The 12952-nt window shown below is 43.5% G+C and overlaps 1 protein-coding gene across 1 annotated transcript in view; it reads left to right on the top strand.

Moving 5' to 3' along the window:
- The window catches only part of LOC121271392 (adhesion G protein-coupled receptor E1-like), a 60789-nt gene that overhangs the window by 27624 nt on the left and 20213 nt on the right, over positions 1-12952 (top strand). Inside the window, exons 9-13 of the mRNA XM_041177369.1 lie at positions 1071-1248; positions 2031-2150; positions 4678-4871; positions 8531-8698; positions 11574-11780. Coding sequence (XP_041033303.1) covers positions 1071-1248; positions 2031-2150; positions 4678-4871; positions 8531-8698; positions 11574-11780 — 867 coding nt within the window. The remainder of the gene's footprint in view (positions 1-1070; positions 1249-2030; positions 2151-4677; positions 4872-8530; positions 8699-11573; positions 11781-12952) is intronic.

The following is a 12952-nucleotide window of genomic DNA, read 5'->3' as shown; positions in this document are numbered from 1 at the left end:
GGGGGTTACTGATAAGGTGGTTAAGAAAGCATATGGAATCCTTGGCTTTATTAGCCGAGGCATAGAATATAAGAGCAGGGAGGTTATGCTGGAACTGTATAAAACGCTGGTTAGGCCACAGCTAGAGTATTGCGTGCAGTTCTAGATTCCGCATTATAGGAAGGATGTGATTGCACAAGAGAGAGTGCAGAGGAGATTTACCAGGATGTTGCCTGGACTGCAGAGTTTTAGCTATGAGGAGAGATTGGATAGACTGGACTTATTTTCTTTGGAGCAGAGGAGATTGAGGGGGGACATGATTGAGGTGTATAAAATTATGACCGGCATAGATAGGGTAGACAGGAAGGAACTTTTCCCCTCCGTGGAGGGATCGATAACCAGGGGGCATGAATTTAAGGTAAGGGGAAGGAAGCTTAGAGGGGATGTGAGGAAGAATTTTTTCATCCAGAGGGTGGTGGGAATCTGGAACTCACTGCCTGAAAGAGTGGTAGAGGCAGAAACCCTCATAACATTGAAGAATTTGGATGTGCACTTCCAGTGCCATGGCATACAAGGCTATGGGCCAAGTGCTGGAAAATGGGATAAGAATAGTTAGGTACCTGTTTGATTGGCACAGACTCGATGGGCCGAAGGGCCTTTTACTGTGCTGTAGACCTCTATGACTCTGTGACTCTATGGCTAAAACTAGTAATACCAGTTACTGGTTTACCTGCTCCTTCTGCTGCACCAAAAAGGAAATTAAAGACTTGAGGCTAAAAAAGAGTAGAAGGGGAAAAAAGTACCTCCTCCCTGACCTTCATCGAACTCCCTCACTCAGCACACTTTACTTCTTGGAGTAAACCTTACCTAAAGCAACACTTTCCGCCTATGCACCAAACTCCCACTTTGAACCAAATTCCCAGATATACTCACTCAGTCTCTTTCTCACGCAGGCCGAAGCCTCCCCTCCCTGACCATGCAATGGGGAGAACTTCCCTGCTCTTCTTTGAGTTAACATCATGGGAACTTGAGCATCCACCTGACAGGGCAGATGTCACTTCTGAAAGAGTAAAGTTATCTTTCTCCCGCAGAATGTCATTTCACTTACAACAAAGTTGTTCATGGAAGAGTCTCCGCTGAAGGAAATGCAACAGGAGGAACGGCTAAATTTAGCCTCTCAAATCCTGCAGGGTGTGGAGAGAGCTGCCATCATGGCCGCCTTGAACTCTGAGGGTCAAAGACTGAAAAACATCACCAACAAGGCAATAGATAAACTCACAGCGACCTGTGATTCACAATGCACAAGAGAAAGGACAGAACACATTGGCCTTCAGACAACCTCAGTTTATTAAGTTAACATTATACGCGCTGCCTGAAAGAGCAACAGAAGCTGATTCAGTTGTAATTTTTGTAAGTGTGTTGGATATGTACTTAGAAAGAAAAATAAGCAAGGCTTTGGGGAAAGAGCCAGGGATTGGGACGAGTCGGGTGGCTCCTTCAAAGAACCAGCAGAGGCATGATGGGTGAATGGCCTCCTCCAGAGCTCTGTGTTACTATGAACGGAAAATTGTGGCAAACGTCAATCACTTGGAACTGGCATCAGCCTGTTAACCCTTGTGTTCAATGGTTAGTCTCCCTCACTTGCTAGTGTACTCATGGTTAATTGCATGGTGGTGAGTCTGTCTTCACATTGGGTGGAATCAGAGCTGTGCAATGATACATCGATTCCAACATAAGGTGAAGAAAATGCAGCAAGAGATTCGGAGATAGGGACCAGGTCAGAGAAATAAGAACAGGTAGCTCTGGAATGACAGCTCCAACAGCACACAGAGATGGAAAGTGTCCTTTTTCACTCTTTCAGGGATCAATTTTCTATTCATTCCAGCACAAGGCATCAAACACCAACACACCAATGACAGGAGACACATAAACCCAGGATCAAAATTAAAGCGCTAATGGGAAATTATAAATAGCTGATGAGATGCGGGAACCTGGGCCAAAGGACCGTCATTTCACCCAATCCATCTTGTGCTGTTTTGTTTCACTTTTAGACCTTCACTTACAAGTCATTGATGTGAACAGCTCCCCCACCAATGATAAAATGAGACTGGAAACAAAGGGCAATGCAATGGAAATTTCCTGGAGAACGGTCACAGGCTCCAAAATGACAGGTAAAGTTCACTACATTTTTCAGTATTTTGTCCCACCACCTGTCTCCAGGTTTGCGTTGAGTTTCTTGGGCACCAGCAGCCACAGTGGGACCTTGTCCAAATAGCCACTTTTCGTTTGAGAAGCTGGACAGTGAGCAATTCAACATTTTCACCCATGCACATACTTACCACAGCAGGGGACATTGGATAAGTCAAGGACAACCCATCTGATTTTTTTCCCTTCCTTATCCCAAGGACATCAGTGTTGGGATCCACAACAACAACATTTTTTTATTCATCTTGTACATCTTTGATGGACTGGGTCAATTTATGCATATGAGCCTCTTGATCTTTTCAAATAACATTTTTTTCAAAGGGCCATTATATATGTTGCAGAAGTTCCAGTGGTAAACTGAATCCTCCGATCTCTTGCCTTACTAGACCCATCTCTAATATAACCCAACCAATGTAGAATCATAGGGTTTGCAGCACAGCCAGATGCCATTTGGCCCGTCGTGTCTATGCTGACACAAGAACAATATAAAACTAATCCCACTCTACCACTCTCTCCCTATAGCCCAAATATGGGGGAGGTAGTGCTGTCATTGGCCTAGTAATCCAGAGGTCCTAATGTTCTGAGGAAGGGGGTTCAAATCTCACCATGGTAGCTGATGGGATTTAAATTCAATAAACAAAATTTCCAGAAAACATTTGATAAAGTGTCACATCAAAGGTTATTGTGGAAAATAAAAGCTTATGGTATGGGGTAACATAGTAGCATGGATAGAAGATTGGCTGGCTAACAGGAAGCAGAGAGTAGGCATAAATGGGTCTTTTCCAGGGTGGCAAGATGTAAGGAGTGGTGTGCCACAGGGATCAGTGCTGGGACTGTTTACAATTTATATAAATGACTCGGATGAAGCGGTGGAAGGGATAGTTGCCAAATTTGCTGATGATACAAAGATAGGTAGGAAAGTAAGTTGTAAAGAGGACATAAAGGGGCTACAAAAAGATATAGACAGCTTAAATGAGGGGCAACAATCTGCCAAATTGGAATATAATGTGAGAAAATGTGAAATTGTCCATTTTGGCAGGAAGAATACAAGAGAAGCATATTATCTAAATGTGAGAGATCGCAGAGCTCTGAGGTGCAGAGGGATCTGGGTATCCTAGTCCATGAATCACAAAAGGCTTGTATGCAGGTGCAGCAAGTCATTAGGAAAGCTAATTGAATGTTATCACTTATTGTGTGGGGAATTGAATACAAAAGTAAGGAGGTTCTGCTTCAGTTGTACAGGGCACTAGTGAGACCATGTTTGGAGTACTGTGTACAGCATTGGTCATCTTATTTAAGGAAGGATGTAAATGCATTGGAAGCAGTTTAGAGAAATACCTGGAATGGGCAAATTGTCTTATGAGGAAACATTGGATAGACTAGGCTTGTATCTGCTGGAGTTTAGAAGAGTAGGAGGCGACTTGATTGAAACATATAAGATCCTGAGGGGCTTTGACCAGGTAGATGTGGAAAGTATGTTTCCTCTTGTGAGAGAATCTAGAACTAGGGTCACTGTTTAAAAATAAGGGGTCACCCATTTAAAACAGAGATGAGGTGAAAGTTTTTCACTCAGAGCATCATGAGTCTTTGTAACTCTCTTCCTGAAAAGGTGATGGAAGCAGAGTCTTTGAATATTTTTAAAGCAGAGGTAGATAGATTCTTGGTAAGCGGGGTGCGGGGGTGGGGGGTGCAATAGGTTATCGGGGGTAGGATGCAGATTTCAGATGACGATCAGATCAGTCATGATCTTATTAAATGGTGGAGCAGGTTCGAGGGGCTGAATGGCCTACTCCTGCTCCTTGTTTGTATGTTCATAAAAGAAATAATGTCTAGACAATAAAGCTAATTTCAGTAATGATGACCATGAAACTATCATTGATTGTTGTAAAAACCCATCTGGTTCACTAATGTCATTCAGGGAAGAAAATCTGCCGCCTTCACCTGGTCTGACCTACCTGACCTACATGTGACTCCAGGCGTACAGCAATGTGACTGACTTTTAACTACCCCCTGAAATCACCCAGCAAGCTACTCAGTTTAAGGGCAATTAGGGGTGGCCTTTCCAGCCTCACCCACCCTTGAAAGAATTTTTAAAAAAGGTTATTCATTCCCCAGATACGGGCCTCACTGTTGAGGGTGGCATTAATTGCCTGTTCCTACTTATCCCTGAGAAGGTGGTGGTGGACCTTCTTCTTGAACCACTGGAGTCTGTATGGTGTAGGTACACCCACAGTGTTGTTAGATGGGGAATTCCAGGATTTTGAACCAGCTACGATGAAGGAACGGTGATATTTGTCCAAGTCAGGATGGTGTGTGACTTGAAAGGGAACTCGCAGGTGGTGGTGTTCCCATGCATACGCTGCCCTGGTCCTTCTAGGTGGTAGAGTTTGTGGGTTTAGGAGGTGTTGTCGAAGGAGCCTTGGTGAGTTGTTGCCACAGGTGGCACCCATCTATTCTAGTGTTGCTAATCTCTGTGACTCTTCTTGGTGCCAGGCTCTGTTGCTGTTGCTTTCATTGTGTATGACAACATGGATTCTGTCCTGCACGGAGCACACTACGAAAACAAGGAAACCAGTGAGAAATATGAAGATGTTCAGCTGCATTCTAGAGTCATTTCAGCTGCTTTTGGATCCTCAGGGAACTACAACCTTCCCATAGCTGTGAGCTTCCTTCTAAAGCATAAAAAGGTTTGTGAAGCTAACATGATCATTTCAAGACTGCAACAACAAGAGCCTGCAGATATGTAGCGCCTTGCGTGTAGGTAAATATCCCAAGGCACTTTCCAGGAACATCATCACACAAAATCTGAACAAAAGCCACGGTAAGTAGTATTAGGGAAGGTGACCAAAATTTTGGTCAAAGGCAAGACTTGGTTCACGTCAGGATGCGCGAATTTTGGAGCCACTCAGGTTTATGGAGGTGGAGAATGGGAGGTCGGCCAGGACAGTGTTGGAATAGTCACACCTAAAGTAACAAAAGCACGGACGAGGATTTCAGGAGTAGATCAGCTGAGGCAGGAGTGTCTTAAAAGAGGAGTGAGAGAGAGAGAGGAAGATGCAAAGTTTTAGGGAGGAAATAGAAATATACGAATTAGGAGCAGGAGTAGGCCACTCGGCCCCTCAAGCCTGCTCCACCATTCAATAAGATCATGGCTGATCTGATTGTAACCTCCTGGCTACCCCGATAACCTTTCACCCCTTGCTTATCAAGAACCAATGTAATTCTGCCTTAAAAATATTCAAAGACTCTGCTTCCACTGCCTTTTGTGGAAGAGAGTTCCAAAGACTCACGATCCTCTAAGAGAGAAAATTTCTCTTCATCTCTGTCTTAAATGAGCGACCCCTTATTTTTAAACAGTGGCCCCTAGTTCTAGATTCTCCCACAAGATGAAAAATCCACTCCACATCCACCCTGTCAAGACCCCCCAAGATCTTAAAGGTTTCAATCGAGCCATCTCTTACTCTCCTAAACTCCACAAGCCTAGCTATCTAAACTCCAGTGGATATAAGCCTAGTCTGTCCAAACTTTCCTCATATGACAACCCACCATTCCTCATATTAGTCTAGTAAACCTTCTCTGAACTGCTTCCAATGCCTTTACACCCTTCCTTAAAGGAGACCAATACTGTACACAGTACTCCAGATGTGGTCTCACTAGTGCCCAACTGAAGCATAACCTCCCTACTTTTGCATTCAGTTCCCCTCGCAATAAACAATTACATTCTATTAGCTTTCCTAATCACTTGTTGCACCTGCATACTAGTCTTTTGTGATTCATGCCCTCAGACACCCAGATCCCTCTGCATCTCAGAGCCCTGCAACCTCTCATCATTTAGATAATATGCTTATTGCTTATTTTTTATTCTCCCTACCAATGTGGAAAATTTAATATTTTCCCACATTACACTCCATCTGCCAGATCTTTGCCCGCTCACTTAGCCTATCTACGTCCCTTTGTAGCCTCCTTATGTCCTCTTCACAACTTAATTTCCTACCTATCTGTGTCATCAGCAAATTTAGCAACCGCAGCTTCAGCCCCTTCATGAAAGTCATTTATATACATTGTACTAAGTTGAGGCCCCAGTACTGAGCCATGTGGCACATCACTCACTATGTCCTGCCAACCAGAAAAAGACCCATTTTTGCCTACTCTCCTCCTGTTAGCTAGCCAATCTTCTTTCCATGCCAATATGTTACCCCCTACACCATGAGCTTTTATTTTCCGCAATAACCTTTGATGTGGCACCTTATCAAATGCCTTCTCGAAATCTGAGCACAGTACATCTATCGGTTCCCCTTTATCCACAGTGATGTAACTCCTTCAAAGAACTCCAATAAATTGGTTAAACATGATTTCCTTTGCACAAAACCATGTTGACTCTGCCTGATTGCCTGAATTTTTTCTAAGTGCATAAATATGATAAAATAGCATCTGCTATTTTCCAATCGAATGGAACCTGCCCAGAATCTATGGAATTTTGGAAAATTAAAACCAATGCATCAACTATCTCGCAAGCCACTTCTTTTAATGCCCTAGGATGATGTCTATCAGGACATGGAGATTTGTCAGCCCAAAGCTGCAACAGTTTGTTCAATACCACTTCCCTCATGATTGCAATTTTCTTGAGTTCCTCCCTCCCTTTCTGATGTACAGCTATTTCTGGGCTGTCACTTGTATCCTCTATAGTGGATAATTTCAGAGTATAGGGCCTAGGAACTTGAAGGCATGGTCACCTATTTTGGAGCACAGAGATCTCAGAAGGTCATGAAGGTTGGTGAAAGATATAGAGATAGAAAGGGGTGAGGCCATGGAGGAATTTGAAAACAAGGAAGTGAATTTTAAAATCGAGGCTTTGCCTAACCAGGAACCAATGTAGGTCAGCAAGGAGTAATGGATGAATGGGACTTTATGCAAGCTAGGATGCAAGCAGCAGAGTTTTGGATGAGCTCAAGTTTATGTAGGGTGGAAGATGGGTGGCCAGTCTAAAGTGCTTTGTAATAGTAAAATCTAGAGGATACAAAGACATGGTTGAGGACTTCAACAGAAAAGAGCTGTCAGGTAGGGCTGGGCTATATGGCAATGATGGGCAGGTTAGGACCAGCTGATCCCTCAAGCCTGTCCCATACTCATGATGGCCAGAGCATCATGACTCGATACTTCCTAAACCACCCTACCCCAAACCAAAACCAACAGCCGTTTTGTTTTGACAGAAAAGCTATAGAAAAACTCTGGGCCGATTAGGGAAACAATTCCTTGGGAAATAACTCTCAGACCCCCTCTGGCGATCGGAACCAATTCACGAGATCACACAGACTAAGTCTTATCTGTAAAGACACTTCCCTTCAAAATGGTGTGATTAAATATGATTCTTGAGAGGAGGTATTGAGGGATATGTTGAGAAGGTGAATAGGTGGTGTTTACCTGAGGGAAAGGGACAGACTTTTTGGGCAAAATGATTCGTTCCTAAAATATTTATGTCCTAAAGTGTATTTGACCCCCAATTTGTCTCAGTTTGTGGCTATCTTGCTTAGAAGTCAGAAAATTGTGAGCTTAAATTGCATTCCATGAAGTAAATGCATTCGTTCTTTGTAATCCTATTCTTGGAGGACAGACAAATGGGAAATTGTTCATTGTAGGGAGATGCCATAATTCGGATGAAGCCAAGATCATTGAAATGAGGCCCCAGCTTTCCTTTTCAATGGGTCAGGGAAATGCTATAGGCCCCGTAACAATATGAGCACCAAATCTAGCCCAACACTTCAGTGCATTACAGAGGGAGTGCAGCACTGTCTGAGATGTCGTTTTTCAGCTAAGATTTTAAACTGAAGTCCCATCTGTGCTCTCAGGTGGCCTAAAAAATCCCAAACAATGTTTCAAAGAAAAGCAGGATTCTCTCCATTGTCCTGGGGCCAATAGTTATCCCGAGATCAATATCACTAAACCGTGTTATCTCATTGCTGTTGGTGGGAACTTGCTGTGGATAAACTGGCTGCTACATTTCCTACATTACACAGTGACTAGACTGTTACAATTGAATGTTTAATGCAAAAGAGAGAACTTCTGACGGTTCAGCACTCCTGCTTGGCACTTGAGTGTCAGCCTAATTACACGTTTAAGTTTCTGGAGTGGAGATTGCAAGCAAACTTCTGACTCAGGGCTGAGAGTATTATCCATGAAGCCACTTTATTGTTTGTCCTTTGTGTTTTTTTTCTATAATGGGGAGCAGTGGTTTGAGCAGTACACGGTGGGTTTGAATGACCTGTAAGCTGTTGACAAGTATCGTTCCACCACAAAGCACCACTCAAAACCGAACTGACAGCTAATAGGTTCATGTGCTTTTCTACAGGATCCTACAGTTGGTGGGAAACGGCTGTGTGTCTACTGGAGTCACACAACGAATGGGAGTCACTGGTCTCCAAGGGGCTGTGAGCTGGTGGGTTCCAATGACACCCACACCACATGTCAATGTGATCACTTGTCTAGCTTTGCAATTTTGATGGCCTTTAGTGAGGAGGTACGTATTTGTCTTCTTTTTCGGTTCTTCACTCGCTTATCTTCCAGTTTGAGAAATGAATAAGGATGGATATGGCGAGGGGGTAATGAAAGTAACCTTGCAAACTCTCAAGTGAAATAACTGACAGAGCTCCTGGTGGATAAACACACTAGCAGGGCTGGTACTCATTCTGTGAATCTATAACGAGGCAAAGTTTCTGAGTGCTTGGACAAACATGAGGTGATCGAGGAGAGTCAGCATGGATTTGCGAAGGGTGTGTCATCTCTGTCTAATTTAGTTTCTGACTTCGCCCTTTTCAGAATAAAATGTTTTGCTTCTGCCCTTAGGAGAGCCACAGGGAGAGCAAAGGTTTCAGAATTTCTACTACACACATCTCCACCTCTTTGTCCTTTGATTTGCACCCAAACGCTGAGCTTCTGGGAGGGAAATTGAACCCTATTGATGTCAGCATTGTTGAGGAACTATAGGATACATTGGAAACTTGTTGATATGAACTAAACAGCGAGTGGTTATTAATAGGAAAGGATCCAATTTGGAATCGGGTTACAGGTGAAGTCCCTCAGAACTCAATGATACTTAGGCTTAGGCGGTATAAGGTTGAGAATTACAGAATAATCAAAGGATTATAATAGGTATTTGAAATGCATAATGAATCACACTAGAGGGTGTTTCTATAAAATACAGAGGTAAAGGGAACAATCTAACTTTCCGTGCAGGAAACTCATGAGATTGGACACGCAGAAGGTCGGTCTTATATCCCATGTCAACGTGACTTCAGTGGGGAGTAAAATCGGGTGCAGTGTGAAACTATCATCGCACCCAATCCTATCAGTTTCCCAATGAATGGCTTAGGTTATAAGTGTCCATAAAAGGAGAGATGTCAGGGAGTATTTATTTTTCTAGAGCTGTTGCCTTTGGAATAGGCTGTAGCATCACAGGATCATAGTAGCAATTGGATCATCAATTATTGTAAAATCCCATATGGTTCACTTTAGGGAAGGAAATCTGCCTTCCTTACCTGGCCTACATGTGACTCCAGATCCACAGCAAATGTGGTTGACTTTTATCTGCCTTTTGAAATAGTCTAACAAGCCACTCAGTTCAAGGGTGATTAGGGGTGGGCAACAAATGCTGGCCTTGCCAATGATGCCCACATCTCATGAAAGAATAAAAAAAAAGAAGGATCCAGCACAGAATGAGGCTGTTCAACCTATCAAGCCTGTGCCGGCTCTTTCAAAAAGCAATCCAGTTATTCCAACTCCCCCTATCTTCCCCCTTATCACTGCAATTTTTTTAATTGAAGTAATTATCCAATTCCCTTTTGAATCCATATCCACCAGTGCATCAGACAGTGCATTCCAAATCCAAATCACTCGGTGCATGAAAACCTTTTCCTCATTTCACCTCTGGTTAGTTTGCCAATCATTTTAATCTGTTTCCTTCAGTTATCAATCCTTCAACGAATGGAAAATTTCTCTTTATTTGCTCCAACTAAACCCTTCTTCATTTTATTTTTGTGTGAGACCCACAAATGTGCTGTAGTCCTTAGAAGGGACTCAATAAGTTGCCCTTTGGAGGGAAGGACACTGGGACATTGTAGGAGTGTTAGAGATATTTGGCTAACAATGTATAATGGGTAACCATGCATTTTTTGAGGTTCTTTTGTTACCTTATCGAGCAGGGAAGATAGGTCACAGATCTTATACCTAAAGTTGGCCAAAGGCCTCTTGTCTGTCTTGAGCCTCACCCCCAGAGTTTGCATTAGTGACACTTGAGGAAGACAAGGCATGTGTGAATGGGAGATTGTCGATAGGTCTCTGAAAGTTTACTCGGCCTTATGACCAAGCCATTATGACACTGGGCTGGATTTCACAGGGGAAGGACTGTCAGTCCCAAATGGAGCAACTTTTAAAAAGCCTGCCTGCAGCAAAACACACCGCCAATGTCTTAATAATTACATTGTTAATATTTAATGACAATTACACAGTTAAGGATTAATGGCAATTACATTGTTAAAAAAGTGATGGGTATTTGTACACCTATAAATGGGGATAGCTGGGACACTGGTAGAGTACTGTTGACCATGAACTAAGTCAATAAACTCTGTCCAGCAAAGAAAGCTACTGTGTCTTAGGTTTAACTTCATTAACCGTTGTGGATCCAGTTAACACATGCTGGGACCGCCCTAAACAGTCTGAGAGTGGGACTTCTGCTCCTGAATGGACAGGCAAACCCAACCTCCAGAGACCGGCCAGCAGCTCTAGCAGTCCCAGCAGTGCCAGGACTCAGTATTGGGCACTGCTGGGACTGCAAGGAGGTCCTGGGAAGAATATTATGGTGACCAGAGACAGGTAAGTCCTGGGCTTTTATGGCAGGGAGGGATTGGAGAGTCTAGGGAGGATGGAAGAGGGGAGTTGGGGAGGGAGTGGGGTGGGGGGATCATGGGATTTGGAGAGAGCAGACAGGGAGGAATAAAGTAGGGGGTGACATATTGGTGGGGGGGTGCCCCCGATACACACAGGGCCATTTCAAAATAGCCTTTGCACTCTGGCCCACTTGCCATTGCCCAGAGTTTTATGGCAGTGGAGGTGGATTAATGACCTGAATTGCCACTTGGTTAGACAGTTAAGGGCCTCAACAGGCCTAAGGATGTGAGGCCTAGAGACCTAATGGCCACCACCACACCCTCCCTCTGTATTATGGGGAACAAGTCAGTGATGGGCAAGAATATGATGGGACGGGCAGGCAACATATTTTATATGACCCCTCCCATCCCTCCCATCGATAAAACACCCAGCGGGGGGAGCCATAAATTCCACCCCATTGAGTTTCCAATTTCTTTAAAATCTAATGGGGTTATTTCTTATCTGTTCAGCTACAGGATTATTCCCATGACACGCTCTCTGTAATTATGTTCATTGGAATCCCCATATCTCTGGTGTGTCTCGCGGTTGCTATCGGCACCTTTATCTTCTGCTCGCAGGCTCGAAACGCCATCACGGCCACCCACATGCATCTCTGCATCAGTCTCTTCCTGGCAGAGCTGCTCTTCATAACTGGCATCGACAGTACCAGATACCAGGTAAGAGATCCTGCAACAGCACAAGAGGAAAATCAGCCTGGGATAACAAATTGTAGTTCATTGCCAAGTCAGAGAGTATCTAACGGCAATTTGTATTTGAGATAGTGCCTTTAATGAGGTGAAACATCCCAAGGTGATTCACAGGAGTGTTATTAATTAAAATTTGAAACCAAGCCACATCGGAGATATTAGAACAATTAAAACTTGGTGAAAGTGCTAGATTTTAAGAACTGTCTTAAAAGAAAGAGAGAGGTAGAGGAGCAGAGGTTTAGGGAGAGACTTCCAGAATGAATTATACAGAATAATCCAGAAGATTGTTTGTGTTTACTATTAAAGATCAATAAAATGTTTCCATGATAAAAAGAAAAAATTGCATTTACATCCAATGAAGTATTTTCTTGTGTGTAATTTAGGAAACAGGGCACACAGCTCAAACAGCAATGTGATTATGACCAGATCATCTGTTTTTGAGATGTTGATTGAGGGGTAAATTATGGCTAGGACACTGAGGAGAACTCCCCTGCTGTTCTTCAAAATAGTGCCACAGGATCTCTTACATGCATCTGAGCAACTGAGGCTGGGGCCTCCGTTTAGTATCTCACCTGAAATCAAGCACTCCCAACAATGCAGCAATGGATTGTCATGCTCAGGCCTACACTGCATGGGTCTTGAACCCACAACCTTGTGACTCAAAAAGCAAGAGTGCCCCCAAATGAGCCACAATGACTCACTGGGTCAGTATCCATTCATCTCTGCCTGCCAGCGTAATACTGAGGCATAAGGACAATCATTATAAATCTGGCTGATGGTGTTCTGCTGATGATATCAAATTATATACCTCATCTAGTTTTTCCTTCATTGATTTCTATGGAAGGGAATATCAGATGGGCTGCCAATTCACTATGGCCCCTTTTACAACATGGCCCCCATACAAACTAGAATGTCCCAAATTCTAAAAATAGTCTTACACTGAGTTAGCAGATCTGACCCATGAATTCTGACCCCAGGGAGTGGGAGCCTGATCCCAAGGCTGAGCAGGATAAATCCGAGGCTGCCAGCCTCGGCGGGCTATTTAAATTGCCAACCTGCCTTTGGGTGAAAATTAGCTGCCTGTTCCTTATAACGCCTGGGTTAAACCAGAATGGAGGCAGGTTTGAGCTTTTTAAAATGTT

The sequence above is a fragment of the Carcharodon carcharias genome, chromosome 30 (genome assembly GCF_017639515.1).
Source record: "Carcharodon carcharias isolate sCarCar2 chromosome 30, sCarCar2.pri, whole genome shotgun sequence".
In the NCBI taxonomy this organism is placed as follows: Eukaryota; Metazoa; Chordata; class Chondrichthyes; order Lamniformes; family Lamnidae; genus Carcharodon; species Carcharodon carcharias.
The sequence above is the reverse complement of the archived record's forward strand: the minus strand, read 5'-3'. Positions and strand labels throughout refer to the sequence as shown.